Raw genomic sequence first — 18379 nt, 5'->3', positions numbered from 1 at the left:
ATGGGAGGCATTGAGCACACTGACTTATTCTTGAGTTTGCAAATGTTTTTATCTGTGGTTGGGGCATCTGTGTTTGGCACTTGGCTCTCACTGAAGTTGGAGAGACTGGGAAATGGAGGCACTGTGTCTTTTACTGCTGAATTTTAAAGTACTAATTTCCCGGTCCTTCAAAAAGGCATTTCCTAAGAAGCAAAACTGGCAAGAGGCAGGGCAATTTGCATTATTTCAAAAGGGAAGAGAATGAATTTACAACTGTAAGATTTTTCATGTAAATGCTCTAAGAAACAGGAGGTCAGAGGCCTGCAGTCAGGAAGAAATCTGTCTAGAGTTTAGTCAAGGAGAGGGGAACATTAAGTACATCTTGCTCCAAATAGTGACTTTGAATTTATATTTCAAGTTAGATGAGATATAGGAGTCACATTCCTCTGGTCACCACTACCCACATTTGCTAAAATTGGGAGTGGTGATTTTAGATGGGGATGATATACCGATGATGATAGATAGATAGATAGATAGATGATAGAGATCATTTTCTTGGCATATTTATTTTCAAGGATTTTAGAATGCTTAACATTATTAAATACATTTTCATAGTTTATTCTCCAGAGATATTGTTAATAAGTTTTTTTTTTCTTCTTCTTCTCCCTAACCCGTTAAAGGAAATCAAAACAATTAGAATGGGAGGTCTCATTTCAGAAAAACAAGGTAATACAGTAATTGCCTCCAGCAAAAAGCTTCTGCTGATTCTTCTGAGATGAAAAACAACTCTTAGTACTCACCTGCTTAGTTTAATAATCATTAAGTAATTAATCCTGACAACATTTCTTTTTGAGTCTGGCAAAAACAAAAACTTACTTGCATTTTTGAGAGTTCAGAAGACCATCAAAACACTTCTTACATGAGAAGTACACTAGAAAATGAGAATCAAAGTTTTGATTCCTCCATCTAAATTACTGTCATTAGTTATTGTTAAATGAGCCAATTTGGGTTACCTCAGTGCAAACAATTATCTTCTATAATAACCACTATTATACATACCACTATAAAATATTATAAGTATTTCATTTACTCATGTTATTTTTCAAACATAGCTCTCCCCACATCCTACATTTTTTTGGTAAAAGTGATGTCTGGTACAGGGGAAGAAAATATGCACCCCAAATGTTTTTCATACATTCAGCAATCTCTGTTACAGTTCCTCGTTTAGAGAAAAACTATTCGTTTCTCAGATATCAGTAAGAGGTACATTTCTTTGTCACATAAAATTGCAAGTTTTATAGTTATCTGTTTCTCAGTACTAAAAGAATATGAATATCTTCCCTGTTCTTTAAATTAACCATCTGGAATGGGCCATTGGTTCCCAGCTATTGCTGTGTATTGCGACTGGTCAGGAATCATTACCAGGGACACATGGCTGGTATAGTCCATTGGAAGTCCAACTCCTGGTTTTAGCTCAGGTCTTGATCTCAGGGTCATGAGATTGAGCCCCACATGGGGCTCTATACTCAGCTCAGTCTGCTTGGGTTTCTCTCTCCCTCTCCTTCTTACCCTTGCCATGTGTGCTCTCTCTCCTTCTCTAAAATAAATGAGTAAATCTTGAAAGAAGGAAGGAAGGAAGGAAGGAAGGAAGGAAGGAAAGGAGGAAGGAAGGAAAGAAAGAAAGAAAGAGAAAGAAAGAAGAAAGGAAGAAAGGAAGAAAGAAAGAAAGAAAGAAAGAAAGAAAGAAAGGAAGAAAGAGAAAGGGAACGAATCTGTTGGGGGGGGGGAAAGAGAGAGAAAAGAAAAGAAAAAGAAATACTGGTGCCTAGCTCCCACCCTCATATTGTGATTTGATTGGTATTGGGTGGGACATGGATATCATGGATGTTGGGATTTTTTTTTAATAACTTCTGAGGTGAATCTAATACATAATGGAATTTGGGAATTACTGACCTAGGACCTATGATTGTTCTTTTTCTCTAGAGAAAGCATTGTCTTTAAATCTGTCAAGACAAACAGTGCTACCATAGAAAAATAAATCAGTGTATTTCAACCCAATAAAATCAGGATCACCTGAGAAACTAAAAAATATTGATGCTAGACTCTACTCTCACATTCTAGTCCACCTGGTCTGGTGTGTTCAGGCCATAGTTTTTGCCAGGGATTCTAATGTATAGTTGAGGATGAAGGTTGAAAATCACTGAATTAAGTACGCTATTTATCAGTATAAAATTATTTAATAAATTCTATCTATCTATCTATCCATCTATCTATCTGCAATTTCTTTTCTCATGATTTCTTCTGTCTTAAAACTCTCAAGTACCCAGATAGATCATTTGGATAAATTCAGTTCTAGGTGGAGGCTTTCTCCTTCTCCTGCTGCTCCTTCTTGTCATCCATTTTTCTTTTTTCATGCTTCCTCAGGGCTCCCTCGAGATTCTCACTTCAATTTTGCTCCTATGTAATGGAACTCAACCGTGCTGTATCTTCTCATTTATCCACTCAGTCAACAAGCACCAGATAGAATATGGCGGCATTGTGCATACAGTTCCTAGCTGGGAATCCACACACAGATGAATCTCATAATTATCAAGACATTGGCAGTTAATTGCCTTGGAAATTCATATTTTTTTCACCTTTCAGGATAATCATAAAGGATTAAACTAAGCTATAAAAATGAGCTATGCCTAGAGAAAAACCAGACTTTTTTTGTGAGATGAATGAATTTTGTGTTGTGTGTGTATGGCTACCTGTGTTATAATTCACCTCTAAAATCACTATGCCACTTCTTAGTGCCTTATTGTCTCATCAACTGGTAGCTCTAATAGTGAGATTTTAGACCAAGGATAACACAGAACAAGGTAAGCTGAACTCATGGAAGCTAGGGCCTAAGGAAAGAATTTATATCTTTCTTTCCCTTTCTTTCTTTCTCACTCTCTTTCTTTCTTTCCCTCTCTTTCTTTCTTTCCTTCCTTCCTTCCTCCCTCCCTCCCTCCCTTCCTTCCTTCATTTTCTTTTCTTTTTTTCAGAAAAATTGAAATTTTAGATGTTCTTCACATTTGGATATAGTATTAGACTTCCAGCTTGATTATATAAAGCGTTTATCTTTTCTGTCCCCTATAACCTGTAATGCCTTTCCTGCATTTTGACTGACAACATACCTCACTCAATAGTTGGTCTGTTATGTGCCTTTTCAATCAATTTATAAGTAAAACATTTTGTAGTTACAGCAGCTTTTGTCAATGACATGGCAAAGTGACTGTTGTATTTTATCAAAATTGGGCTTAATACAATCTATATTATGTTATATGATTTAGTAATATTTTAATAATTATATATTAATACCTAATAATATATATTTATAAAATATAGATTATATTTCACTTCAGTGTCTCATGCATGATTAGATGACCATCATATGACCATCATGCACTTTCTTTTTCTAATACTGATCTTCCATGACTTGCCATGAGTGGGGTTATACCCCAGTAAACCCATTGTAAGTTGAAAATATTATAGGTCAAAAATGCATTTAATTAAAGCACTTAATTTACTGAACTTCATTGTCTAGCCTAGCCTATCTGAAATGTGCTCAGAACAATTACATTAGCTTACAGTTGGGTATAATTGTCGAACAGAAAGTCCACTTTATAATAAAGTATTGAATGTCTCATGTAATTTATTGAATTCGGTACTGAAAGTGAAAGAATGGCTGTAAGGGTACACAATGGCTATAAATGGGTAGGTTGTTTATCCTCATGATTGCAGAGCTGATTGGGAGCTGTGGGTTACTGTCACTGCCCAGCATCATGAGAGCATCATACCACATAGCACTATCCTGGGAAAAGATCAAAATTTAAAACCTGAGGTATGGTTTCTACTAAATTCCTATTGCTTTCACACTATTATAAAGTCAAAAAAATCCTAAATCAAACCATTGTAAGTCAGGGATTGTCTATACTCCAATTCCCTATTATTCCCCTGTCTTGGGCCTATTTAATGAATTCTTCAATGTGAACATCTGCTGGACATGAATAGAGTAGTCCTGTATGTATAAGTGTATGTATTTATGCATGTACCTGAGTGTGTATATTTTCAAATCTGGTGTTTACTTTATTCTTCAATAATCTGAAGTTTCCACCAAGATTGAATTGATAAATCGCACTGCGGGTTTACAATGACATTAAGTACATTTAGTTAAAAAATATATATGTCTTATTTTCCTTACCATCCTAATTTTAAAACAAACTACTTGTAAAGAAAACACCTTTGTTGCAATCAGTAAGGTTACAGACACAACAGGAAATTTTACTAGCTGTTGAGTTTGTCATCCTTCTTCAGCAATGTCAGAGAGGCTCCATTTATTTGAATATTCTGCTAAAAATGACACAGCTGTAATTATGTTAAGATTTATCCATGAAAATTAAATTCCGATTGGCCAGAAATTACTTACCTTGCCTTCATGCTGATAATATTTAGCAGCTAATTTATTTGAAAAATAAAACAAGTTATAATGGTATTTTTTTTTTTGAAGGTATGTGACTTGTTACCTTAACCCTTCTGCATAATACATGGATACCAAACCGCAAATGATAATCAATTTTCAATAAACCCTATAATGCAGAGTTTTATGAAGAGTGCCACATTGAAAGAAATAATGCTTTCGCTTAAATTATTGATCAAGCTAAGTGTTGTGATACTGGTTGGACTAATTCCATTTGTTCTATTGCAACCTTAGACATAATTTTCCCTCATACTTTCAAGAGACGTCCCTTAAATTTTTACCAGAATTAGGTGATGGCCTCCGTGGCTTTGTGTATGTATGCTAATATCTCCCTATACTCTGCTTTCTGGGAAGGGTTTTATGCCATTTTAGGTTTTAATGCTTCTGTACTGCTAGTATCTCAGACAACCAAAAGTTCTTTCATCTATGAGCCTGCTGAAAGGCAAATCTCCAAGTGTTTCGAGATACTTATTTCCATCACTTTATGCACAGATTTCTCCCCTGGCTTGGGGTCCCTGAATTAAAATCCTGCACTGAAACTGCCTTTTAAATGGAAATCATAGTAAGAGAATCTGTATAGACTCTGTTATACAGTGTTTCCTTGAAAAAACTTAACCTATCTTCATGCAATGGTGCTGGACACAGTGGATTCATAATAATTTACTTACAGAACAAACGCAGAGGGGTTTATGTGCTGGCTGACAGTTCTTGTTGCATTTGGATATGAGCTTCAGAGGAAGTCAAGTGTTGTCACAGTAAAATTCAAGTACAAACCAACTGGTTGTCCAAGGTGGGACAAAGTGATCCATGGGATCTTTTCCAAGGACCAGAACCTGTCATTTAAGTCAGGTTACAGGTGTTCTATAAAAATAATTATGTTTTCCTAATTGTTGGTCTCATCAAGAGTGTCTTTAAAGGGTCTTTAATGCTGTTGAAGAGGCATCATCCTGTTGTTTTATATTTCAGAGGGTTCTACATCAAACAGAAGCTCAAATGATTCGGGAAAACACAATGGATCCTGGAAGAATGGCACTGAAACAAAGGTGGTGGTATAGAATGGAATGTCTGCTCATTTGCCTATCATTTGTTTTTTTTGTTTGTTTTTGTTTTTGTTTTTGTTTGTTTTTCCATTCATCATAGGCTGGAGGGAAGAACTCTAAAGCAAAGATTTCCATTTACACAGCACTGAAGTGACTTGGTTTGTATAATAAATTCTCTCTCTAATCAGCCGAAGCTGATAAAATGGCCTGAAACTTTGAGTGAGCACGACAGACCATCCTGGATCTAACTATGAACATCCTTATGACCAATGAACAATGGGACATGCTTTAACCAATGGTGTACAGACCTATATATTAAATACTTTGTCCTATCTTTAGTGCTGGATTTCAGTACTTAATTAACATAATCAACATTCACTGCCCTTTTCTGAAATTTAAAATCTCTGACTTCTTCCTGTTAATGAACTACCTGTTTAATTTATTCAACGGATGTGTTTGGTTGTCATGCTTATTAGTAAATGCAGCCTTGTAATTTTTTTTAAATTATAAAAATAATATCATTTATCTGAAGAAAGTATAAAATTTCTTCCCTGGAATTAAATAATTTCTCTATTAAAATCCTAATATTTCTGTGTCTAAGGCAAGAATTCCCCACCCCAGATCGTATATGACTTCTGACTTTAGACTTCTGCTCATCTGCATGTTTTATTTTTCAGTTACAGGAAGAATAGTTTACAGATGTACACCTTTGGGAGAGACTTTGGGAGTGGGGAGGTGAGGAAGGGCCAGAGTTGAAAGAATGAAGAATAGAATAGAATTTGAGGACTCAGAACATACATATTTTAAAAAATAAAAACAGAAATAATTATATTCATTTATGTTTTGTCTCTTGGGAGCAACATTTTGTTTTAGTCATTAGGTGTTTCAAAGTGACCAAGCCTTTTACTTTAAGGTTCTCTCTTGCCTTCAAATAAAAAAAAAAAAAAAAAAAGGGGAACCAATTATTTCCTATGCTTCTTTTAATATCCCATGTTGACATTAAATTCATAAATTCTTAAGGGAAATAATATTGTAAATTAGTCTCCAATGTTTCAAGACCTACTGCCTTTTAAAAAGATACCTTTTTATGAGTGGTAATGAAAATACACAACTAAAAGTAGAATACAGGTATTTTCAAGGAAAAAAAAAATCTATAAAGTTACTCAGGAAAGAGAGTTTGAAGCTGCAAATCATTTTAATATGCATATAATTAATCGTCAAACTTTATATTGTAAAATTTAATTAAACGTGTTCTAGCCATTTGGGTTTTGAAACGCTAGGTACAATACTAAGTGGAAGATGAGAAGAATCGATGTTATCCTTCTGGCATTTTTGTTTCAGCTGTATAATAGCTTTCTTACTAGGTATGTAAGAGAGCTACTGATATTTTTACCTTGATCTACAGGAAAACGAACATTCTATAAAGGGTAAATCTATTAATTAGAGACCTGCACAGCTTTCTTTCTTGCTAGTATAATCGTTAAATTGATTTTTCCAGTCCACCATGTAATTGTTCCAGCGATAGAATCCTGCTCTCCATTCTCGTTCTGCTTCATCAATGTTTCCTGTAAAACATGGAATAAGTTGTATTAATCTAAATTTTAATCTGTTTACATTAATTGAAAATAATTTTGATTATAGATGCCATTTTCTCCAAGTACACTGCACAATAATTTTTAATATTTCATTATTTATTATCAGCTTCTTTTGCTACCTAGAAAGCTTTTAATAAAACCTTATACATTATATAAAAATGCAAATTATATGTATGTATAAATTGCATATAGCATAAAAATATGAAAATGAATTGATATATCACATCTAATTATATTATATAACATATATTTACTTTCATTTCTAAGAAGATATATAGATATTATTATCTTGAACTCCAAAGCATAACAGAAATCCCATTAAATGCATCTCATTTACATATATAATTATATAGCAGACTTATTTCTGATGAAAATATTTTTATATATTTATTAATGCCTAAGGAGTAACTCTGTAACTGACAGTGCATGTAGATTTTACTCTCACTCTGTATCATATATTTTAATTCCAAACAATGCATAGTCATTGAAAGCAGTTTATGGAAGCTAGTACATGAAAGCAGTTTATTAATTGCTTTGCAAATTAGAAAGATGACTAAGACAATCTCTGCTTTCCAGTAGTTTGCAAAGTGTATGCATGTGTCAGAGTAGGGGAGTGTTTATGCCAGAAATATGTGAAGCAGTTAACCAAAAATGGTCTATGTACTAAATCTATTAGTATTTTACACATTTGTACTTCTCTTACTTCTTAAACTTTTAGGATGCTGTGCTCTAGTCACTGAATTAAAGAACAAGATCTTACAGGATTTCAGCTATTCTGAAAATAAAGACTTGACAATTTTTAAATATATTCTTTACAGTTAGGCATTTTTAAAATTAATTACAACTCTGAAGATATTAATTTGGAGAAGACAGTTCATGTGATCTCACTACATTATACATGAAAATGTATCTTTATTTATACTAGTAACAATGGAGCACATTAGTGATTTATTTTTGTATATATGAAAATCAAAATATTTAAAACATTTATACAGCTATTAAAATATCCCCTGTAATTTAGGATATATGTAAGTTTGAAGTGTTCATACTACTTGGACTTTGTATAAATATTTGAGAATATATACAAAAATGTCCCATTTACAAAATGGCTTTTAGAAGGTCAATGACTGTAATTATTTTGTAAATAATAGAACTTTTCTAAAAAACATTAGATGTGAAAGACATTAAATATCACACCAAATGATCTACTCGTTTGGTATTTTTTATAATTAAATGCTTTTTTAAATGTTATGCCAAATAAGGCTCTAAAGTTCAGAAAGAACAAACTTTTTGGTATAACAAATAAGTGATAGTAATCTACCACTTACTCCATGAATTTTAATACTCAGAGAAAAGGTCTTAGATTCGATTTTCTTTTCTTGTGCATAGAATACCAAATTCATTGACTCATATAAATGTAAATATATTTCCTTGTGTATCATAATCTAACACTATACAATTTAGTGAATTGAAATACTTTGCTTTTTAGTGTACAAATGCTTTGTAGACCTGACCACTTTATTTAATAATACTGAGCATTGATTGAAACAATAAAACATGAAACATTTGATTATTTTCTAATACAATTCACAACTGAATACAACACAGTGAAAAGATAATAAAAATTTTGAGTCCCATGACATAAATCAAAACCAAACTTAGGTTTTTTCCTTCCCCCTACTTCTCTTCCTCCAAACTGGAATACTACTTAAGTGACTATAGATTTATTATCTGTGAGACGTACATCTATTTGTTTTGTAGTTAACAAGGTACTACACTGTGAAAGAAGGGACATTATATAGTCTATGGTGGGACATGGGTTAAATTCCAGCCTGATCACTTACTATATTAGTGACATAGAAAAAAATTCATAACTTTTGAAACTAGGTTTCCAATGGTAAATGAGGTGGGTGATCACTATTTTGCAGTGATACTATGAAGGATAAATTGGCTGGTATGTACATTATGAAATTGAGCTCTATACACCTATTGGGAGCTCCACTAATGAATTTATTGCCCTTTTGCAAAAATTTATTCTTAACTTTGCTCCTTATTGAATCCATCTACAGCTAGATCAATACCAGTAGTTCATAAACATACTGACACAACTTTTTCAGGACTTTCGTGATCCTTGATTTGTCCATATTGTTGGCTTATTTTGAAAAAAGAAAAAGTCAAACTTTCTCCCCAACAGAAAGAATAATACTAATTAGGCTACTTTTTGTCTTGTCAATGAAAAAAGAGTGAGAGCAGTATTTCACCAGAACAGAGTCTATGTAATCAAGTCTGAGACATTGAGAAAGAATACAGGACAGGTGAATCAACTCAAAATTATTCACGGAGGTAAAGTTAGAAGAAAAAATTAATTGGATTTTGAATTGTGCTAATCATTATAATAAAAAATAATTCAAGTACTCTGAGATTTCACTAAAAATCTCTTTTGCTCCCATTACTTGCTTATTTTCCCATTTGTTACCCAATTAATAAAGTTACCGAGGAATATATAATTCTTGATGTTGCAGATCAGAAACGCATTAGTTGTCCTGTTATGATCCTGAGTGTGGGATGAGAGTGAACCACGACTGCTACTGCAGAATGAACTGCTCTAAACTCAGGCGAGGTTTGGTGAACACTTTGCATACAGGCATACCCATTCCATGGGACTTCACTGTATTGTGCTTTGCAAATACTGCATTTTTTTTTTCAAAGATTTTATTTATTTACTTGACAGACAGAGATCACAAGCAGGCAGAGAGGCAGGCAGAGAGAGAGGAAGGGAAGCAGGCTCCCTGCTGAGCAGAAAGCCCAATGAGGGGTGGGGCTCGATCCCAGGACCCTGGGGTCATGACCTGAGCCGAAGGCAGAGAGGCTTAACCCACTGAGCCACCCAGGTATCCCAAATACTGCATTTTTAATAAATTGAAAGTTGGTGGCCACCCTGCATCGCGTAGGTCCTATCCACACAATTTTTCTGACAGCATTTGCTTACGTTATGTCTCTGTGTCACATTTTGGTAATTCTTGCAATATTTCAATCTTTTCATTGTTATCATATTTGAATTGCTGCAACCTCATGATAAAACTTTAAAGGATGAAGAGTTGCTTCCTTTGGATGAACAAAGAAAGTGGATTCTTGAGGTGGAATCTACTCCTTGTGAAGATGCTGTGAAGACTGTTGATATGACCACAGAGAATTTAGAATATTATATAAATTCTGTTGATAACACAGCAGTGGGCTTTAAAAGGATTGACCCCAGTTTTGAAGAAGTTCTACTGTGGGTCAAATGCTATGAAACAGTATCGCAGGCTATAGCAAAATCATTCATGAAAGGAAGAGTCACTGGATGTGCGAACTTCGTTATTGTCTTATTTGAAGAAATTGCCACAGCCACCTCAGCCTTCAGCAACCATTAGCCCTGATCAGTAGGAGCCATGAACATCCAGGCAAGACCCTCCACCAATAAAAATATTATGATTCACTGAAAGCTCAGATGATGGTTAGCGTTTTAGCAATAAAATATCTTTAAATTAAGTGTGTTCCTTATTTTTTTAGGCATAATACTGCTACATACATAATGGACTACAACATCATGTAAATATAACTTTTTTTTACTTTTTTTTTTTTTTTTTAGTGAAACGTAGTAAATAAAACTTTTGTATAGATTGGGCAAGTAAAAAATTAATTGACTCACTATATTGTAATATTTGCTTTATTGTGGTGGTCTGGAACCAAGCTGCAATATCTTTGATGTATGCTTGTTTTTAAAATGAAACAAATGAAAAACCACTGGATCTAATATTTTTATGTATTGGGAGGAGTTGAAGGTCAAAGTGGTTTTTTCCTTTAAGTTAATTTATTCTTTCACTATTAGTGAGAAATACTGATACCTTATTGACATTGAATGGGTCATTTCACTATTTCTTTTTCTTTCTTTTTCAAACAATTGTGAAATATTGTGCAGTTACATTTTCTAGTGAAAATTTTGAATTTGATAACATTTAAAACAAATACTGCACATTTTATTTCTTGCTGGTGCACACCCTAATAGCACAGGCATATGCTGAAGTATAGTCTGAACTTTAAGTGCTAGAATTCCTGTGTTTAAACAAGTCTTAAGGATCATTTTATTTGAGAACATTTATTGCTTAAATGTAAACTACTTCTCAAGTGGTACTTATAAATCTCATTGGGTTTCCATCTTGAGTGAGGTAAACATTCCCACCTTTAAGAAACCCAGTCAATAGTTTTCCTCTGAAATTTTCCTTTACATATAGAACTGCTTTTTTAAAAATGTAATATTTCCATAGGAACTTCAGCCCAGGTCATGTGAATAACCCCAATTCTCAAAATATCCAATACTGAAATGTGTGACGTTTTACGCCTTGAAATACACAAAATATGCTAAGAACATGTGTTCTTAATCTTTTTAATCACCCTACATTATTCATTTGTAAAATCTAAAAAAAAAAATATAACTTCAAACTGGTTCTGTTTATTTATTATTATTATTATTTGTAATAAAGATTTTATTTATTTATTTGTGAGAGATAGAGAGAGAGAGACAGAGGCAGAAGGTAAGGCAGACTCCCCACTGAGCTGGGATCCTGATGCGGGACTTGATCCCAGGACCTAGGGTCATGACCTGAGCCTAAGATAGGCACTTAAACCAGCTGAGCCACTCAAGTGCCCAAACTGGTTCTGTTTAAATGTAAAACATTTTTTATTATTAATGAGGATGTGTTGATGTTACAACAATTCTATCATGCATTTACTTTACAGTTTATAAAATATATTTAATATAAACTTTTTGGGGTGAGTTATCTAAAAAAATGCTGAAGGCTAAAATTATGTTTTTAAGGTACTTTGGAACAATTCCAGAGCACGGTATTAATCCAGAGCAAGGCCTACTATTTCCGTACAGCTCAGCGTTGCTCAAACTAGAAAGGAGTTCGGCACTGCCTAGAAGGAGTGGCAGCTAGCCAAAAACTTGGGAGCTTGTTTGTTCAGCCCGCTTTAAGGCAGCTGAGTATTGAGAGATAGGGATTTTGAAGTACATCTTCAAAAATTGCTGATACTTAAATTTTAATCTACCCGCAAATAAATAGCAACAGACCACAGCAGCTCAAACCAGAACGAGTAGTTTGGCTTGTAATAAATTGGTCATTTAAAATCCTCCCCACCCCTTTTCGTTACCCCTCAGTTATGACCTTCTCATTTAAAGATATTTTAAGTAAAGATTAAAAACATGTATTCTGGGTTATGTTAAATGGTACCTCTTTTGGTCTCTTGGAAGATTAAGCAGGTTACCTCATTATTATTCACACCCAGAGAACACAAGGACAACACTGTAGCTTTGCCAAGGGATGCAGAAGCCCATCTCTGGATATATATTATGTCACAGAACATTTGGTAATACACAGAGCACTGGTATATCAGAAACATCTCCCAAACAGATGGAGTACATAATTATAATTTTGGTGAGTAATGTCTGATAATTAAAAAGCATATTAAACAATCAAATACAGCTCTGAGATGCCCATGTTTGCCTGAAACTAACCCCCAACCTCTCTAAACAGGAAACTACAGCATCTACTCTATTGTAATATCTAACATGGCCCCCAAATTACAGAGTATTATGATGAACAGAGTGGTAAAGTCTAAGGAAACTGGGCAGCAATATGTCTGATGGCTGAAAGTCAATTACTTTTACTTGAAAAGTCAAGGCCTGAGGAGTCACATGGGTTAGAAACAGCTGGGCATTTTAAAACTGGCAAGTGAATGAGATATGTATGTCATTTTCCTCACAGAAGAGGTGATCACTCAAGCTGATCCTTCAAGTTAATTTAAATATTTTCTTACTAATGAATTTTGAAATAACACTATAATCAGAACCAATTTTCCTAGATTTCCTTATATAAGCTTACGGAATCCCTTCCTTAAGATTAGTTAACTAAATTACTGTTTATTGTATTGTGTAACATATGTGTGTGTTCTGATAAATGTCTCAAAGCTTAGAATATTTAGAAATATTCGGATTGTGTTTTTAAATATTTAAATTCTGGAGGGTTGCCCTCCCCTTAGAAATCAAGAGTTCTATTTATCAATAAATTTGTTTTTACTTCTCTTTGAGTATAAATTATATTCGTTCTATATTTTTTAAAATTATATTTTTAGTTCTATACATTGCTTATTTTTTGTTTATTTATTCGTTTTTCATTAATTAATTCCACAAAGATGAGCTGAATAGAAAGTAGTGCCCTATTTTAGTTCTACTATTAGGTTTTATGTTCCTCTAGGGGAAAATCTCTACCTCAGTTTTCTTTATTTTACTACTAAAGTGCTGGTCATATAGTAAGCCCTTAAATATATCTAAACTTGCTAGAAGAAAGTTGTGAAAAAATCAAGTAGTTGTAAATTCACATATTAACACCATCACTGTGCCTAGAATACTCTACCTTTTCTCCCTTTTACATAATTAACAACCAATTATTTGACGAAATACTAAAAAAAACCACACACCTGTCATTTCCAAGACTTTGGGAAAATATAGTGTCCAGAATCGGCATTGTTGAGCACGTAGTTTAGTGTATACCCTTGGTGACTCTCCATTCAAGGTTAAATATTTCTGGTCAGTGTTTTTGAAGGCAGGCCATCTTGTGCTATTGTGCTGGGTTCCATCGGGATTTCTAAAAAATTAAAGAGAGATATTATAGTTCTACTGAAATCATTGTTAGAGAGAAAGAATATTATTCTCAAAAACCAACAACAGCTTTAAAAAAGTCAGAAAAAAATGTGGATTTGTTTTGATGATGTCAAGTAAAAATGAACTGGGTGGAATGTTTTCAGCAACTTGAAGCACTAAATTAAAAGTGTAAGACTTAAAATTTAAAGAATAACTTTCCCCTTCACTAAAAAAAATAAATAAATAAATAAATAAATAAAGAATAACTTTTACATGCATTTCTGCTTAACAAACAGGGAGAAAAAAATATTTTCTATTTCAAGAATGCTAATGTTTTCTTCACACTTAAACATGCTTGAAGGGGCAGTGTTCCTTTTGTCTCCTTTTCTTCCTTTACCTCAGACCCAATCTTCTCTACTAATATCTTGCATCCATGTCATTCTATTTGCCCTTGTCATTACTGCCTGAGTTTGTGACTGATTACATGTCCTATTATGTAAGTAACTTCATTACTATAGGAAACTCCTTTCCGTCTCACTTTTAAGTTGATCTTACATTCTTATAGATCTGCTCACTGATGAAAAATGCTTCAATAATTCCCCAATGGGTTCAGATAAACTTAACATACATGGTGACATTCATATTCTCAAGCTTACTCTCAGATAGTCTTTGCAAGAGTCAACCAACAGGAATTAGGGACAGTTACTTAGAAATTCCCTTCTCTATTTCACTCCCTTGACTTTGCCCCAGCTATCAAGCTTGGGATTCCTTCATTTCCCAGGGGCATGGACTAGGTCAATTCAGATTCTCTTTCTCATATTCTCTTTTTGTGCTGATATTCCCCATATCTTTTATTGTGATTTTTACATCAAAAACACTTGATTCTATTTTTTTAGAAATGTGTAGTTTGGGGTTTGTTTATACCTCTGTAGCACTCAATAATATGGTGTTACCTAGGTCACACAAACACAAACTCAAAGAGTAAACATTTGCTAGTGGCTCCAAGTAGTTAGTCATTGCCAATTCTACTGATTTACCTTTAATTTATTTTTATGATTATGAGCTAAACACCGCTCTAGGATCTGGAAATACAAATAAACATGGGAAACATAGTTTTCCCCCTGAAAATTTACAAGGAAGAACATTCATGAAAACAAAGAACCAATATATGGTAGCCTAAAGCAAACATAAACAAAGGGACACAAATTGTCAGAAGAGGGAATAATTACTAAGTTTGAAAAGAAATTATCTGAAGGAAAGAGCTTTAAGCTGAAGTAAGAAGAGTAAATAAGGAACTGAACGAGAAAGAGACTTTGGGAAAGCTAGAGAAAGGGAAGAGAATTACATCGTTCCAATTAATGAGTGTTCATCTTAGGTCAAAACACAATGAAAAAACAAGTTTTCTTGGAATATAGGATAGAGGAGATCCTCTTAGAGTTACAGCTTTAGGATATTAGTGTTATCACATTAAGATCTGACAGCCTAGGAAAATGGTTTAGACTGTAACTGTAGGCTTTTACTATACTTGAGGGATTTTTGACTAAATGGCTTATTTTGAACATAACATTTTAGAAATATTGACCTGGAGGTTATCCAGAATAACCAAGAAACTTAAAAAGTAGTTACATGTACTTCTATCATAAACAGAAGACTGAAGTGATAAGGATAAGTAATTCATTCCTCTCTCTCCTAGATTCATTCTACCTTAAGTAAAATCATGTAAGAAAAACTCCAGTTGAACTTTTCTAAAAGTCCAGCATACAAATTCCTTCTTTATTCAAATATCTTTGTAGATTGGTAACAGATAGAAAGTTGGTAGTAGTGATAGCAGATATAAGATTTCTTTTGGCCACAAGCCTGTAAACCCAGTAGATTTGGAAGGAGAAATAGGCATTCATTGAGCATGGTGATCTAGAACAAATTTTGCCATCAAGAACTTGTATCATATAAGAACCACAAATTCATATTTCATCATAGAAGCAGACGTGAATTCAGGAGCTTTGGAGATAAGTAGCTTTTTGATGGACTAGTTGATTTTATGTAGGAATGAGATGATTAAAAAAATTATTAATAACCAAGTTATTCAAGCTAAACCAATATCATAAGAGGATTGAAACCTCCTGCTTTAGGGTATTATTTGAGAGAGGTCATGAAGAAAATTTCTCCAGATCATAGATGGCACGCTTGTCTAGGTGAATTATGTAGTCTTTTCCCTTTCTTTTAAAAGCTTTAGAAACTAACAAGTACAGCTGCTGGAGGCTGGATATTAAACCAGGAGAACCATTGGTCTGATTCGGTACAGCAATTCTTATGTTCCTAAATTGCCCACTTCCCTTCTAATTCCACTCTAACTTATGGCACCATTTTAACTGCTCATTCTTTTCTGGCTTCTGCAAATGGTGACTTGAACAAAGCTGACTCGTACTCGAGTTCAAGAGCAAACCACTACTGGCACTGCCCCTGTTCATTTGACAAACTTTGTTCTATGAAATATCTCATGACATTCCAAAATGCAATTCAGAGATAATAAAATTCCTTTGCCTATGGATGCAGATATCATTTTCAAAAAGTGATTGAAATAGCTATTGAAGTGATGGAACATTTTACTGTGTAATTTGAAGAAATCTTCAAAGACTTTAAAACTTAACAAGAGATATAATTCTCTTTCTATCTGTATCAATTAAAGACTTTGAAATGCAACACATTTTCCAGATACACAATTCTGAAACACTATATAATTTTAATCTCAAAATTATAAGGTATATTTAAACATCTTGGCTCTGTTATTTATCAAAAGTATTTCCTGTTCTTGTCACAAAATAAAGAGTTTGAAGCTGTAATACCTAAAATTTTCCATGAGATAGAAAACTCTCTGTTCTATTTTTACTATGAGATTTTTGTTCTACATTGTGGTATACAAAAGTGGTCTAAAGATCATCCATTATACTTTTCTTCTTATGTAAGTTTGAAAAGTTTTGACATAGTTTATTTAACCAAAAGGCAGAGTATTTTCCTCACATCTTTATTTCAGGAAATTACCTGCTTGTCATTGATATTTGAGCATAGATTTGATATCTTATTTTATGAATAGATTTATAAAAAAGACATTAATTGACTCAGGATGCCTTATATGAAGTAGTATACATTCAGTTCCATGTGTCAAGTTTTCTTGGGATTAAAAACCCCAGGATTCCCATCAATCCTAACATAGGAATAAGATTTTTTTGATAGGAATTCAGAGACAGTGATGTCTAAGAAGGTATACAATGATTTTAAACTGAATATATTTCAGTGTACCTTACAATCTAATAAAATAAAGCCATAATTTGTAGTTGAAAATTGAAAGGTCCGATGAAATATTCTATCATCCTGAGAGGGCTAAGGGAATACAGATTATATCGGATAATTTCTTAAATATACAAATATTCATAGATTCCTATTCTATGTCAGGTCACACTTAAATAAAATTATATTTTAATTTAATGAATAGAGGGGCTGTAAGGGAATCTGAATTTGTCAAAACAAAATTCGTCTATTCATTCAACAATTATTAATTGAGTGCATACTATGTCAGGCTTATTTAAGTCACAGAAAATCAACAAAGATTAAAAAATAGGAATTCTTGACCATTGCAGTTTTCTTTCTTTGAAGAAGATAGACAATAAATAAGACAAATAAGGAAAATATATAATATGTTAGTAAGAGTTGCTAGAGATGGGACAGTGGTTAAGGAGTGTGTAATCATGAATTTCATTGGCCTTTGCCCATAAATCTTTGGAATTTTGCACTGTACCTAATTGTTTATGCTAACAAGATGACTCATGGTGGGCACCTGATGGCTTTCACTAAAGGTAGGATTCAGGGTGAGCCTGCTCACACTGATAATCTCAGGGAAGGAACGGCCATACCAGAAAGACCAACGATGGGATTAGAAGGGTGGGACTTTGAGTCAGGTGATATCAACATGACCTCCTGGAAGGGGAGGAGGCTGAAGATTGAGTTCGAACACAATGGCTAATAAATTAATTGATTATGCCTATGTAATAAAACTACAATAACACTCTGGACCTCAAGCTCAGGTGAGCTTCCCTAGGCTAGCAATACTCCATGTGCACATTGCCACAATTAATGCCCTGAAGGTAATGCATCTCTGAGGTTACAGAAGCTTTACCTTTGGAATCCTGTGAGTACCAGATCTTGTTTATGTATCTCTTCTTTGGATTTTTTTTTTAAGATTTTATTTATTTATTTTTGTGAGAGAGACTGAGAGAAAGAGAGAGAGAGAGAGAGAGCACAAGTGTGGGGAGGGCATTAGGGAGAAGCAGTTTCCCTGATGAGGAAGGAGCCTGATGTGGGACTCGATCCCAGGACCCTGGGATCACAACTTGAGCCAAAGGCAGATGTTTAACCAACTGAGCCACCCAGGTGCCCAGACAGGTTCCTTTTTTTTTCTTTTTAAATTTTATTTTTCCAGTGTTCCAAGATTCATTGTTTATGCACCACACCAGGTGCTTCCTCATTAATACCCACCACCAGGCTCACCCATCCCCCCATTCCCTCCCCTCCAAAACCCTCAGTT

The 18379-nt window shown here is 33.9% G+C and overlaps 1 protein-coding gene across 1 annotated transcript in view; it reads right to left on the bottom strand.

Moving 5' to 3' along the window:
• Positions 1 to 6463: 6463 nt before the first annotated feature.
• LOC111150537 (butyrylcholinesterase) overlaps positions 6464 to 18379 on the bottom strand; it is a 62015-nt gene continuing 50099 nt past the window's right edge. The window contains exons 3-4 of the mRNA XM_022508035.1: positions 13638 to 13804; positions 6464 to 7088 (exon numbers count right to left, since the gene is read on the bottom strand). Coding sequence (XP_022363743.1) covers positions 6964 to 7088; positions 13638 to 13804 — 292 coding nt within the window. The 3' untranslated portion in view covers positions 6464 to 6963. The remainder of the gene's footprint in view (positions 7089 to 13637; positions 13805 to 18379) is intronic.

This window comes from Enhydra lutris, unplaced genomic scaffold, assembly GCF_002288905.1.
Source record: "Enhydra lutris kenyoni isolate GAN:26980312 unplaced genomic scaffold, ASM228890v2 scaffoldscaffold2, whole genome shotgun sequence".
Lineage (NCBI taxonomy): Eukaryota > Metazoa > Chordata > Mammalia > Carnivora > Mustelidae > Enhydra > Enhydra lutris.
This window is presented reverse-complemented; position numbering and strand designations above follow the sequence as displayed.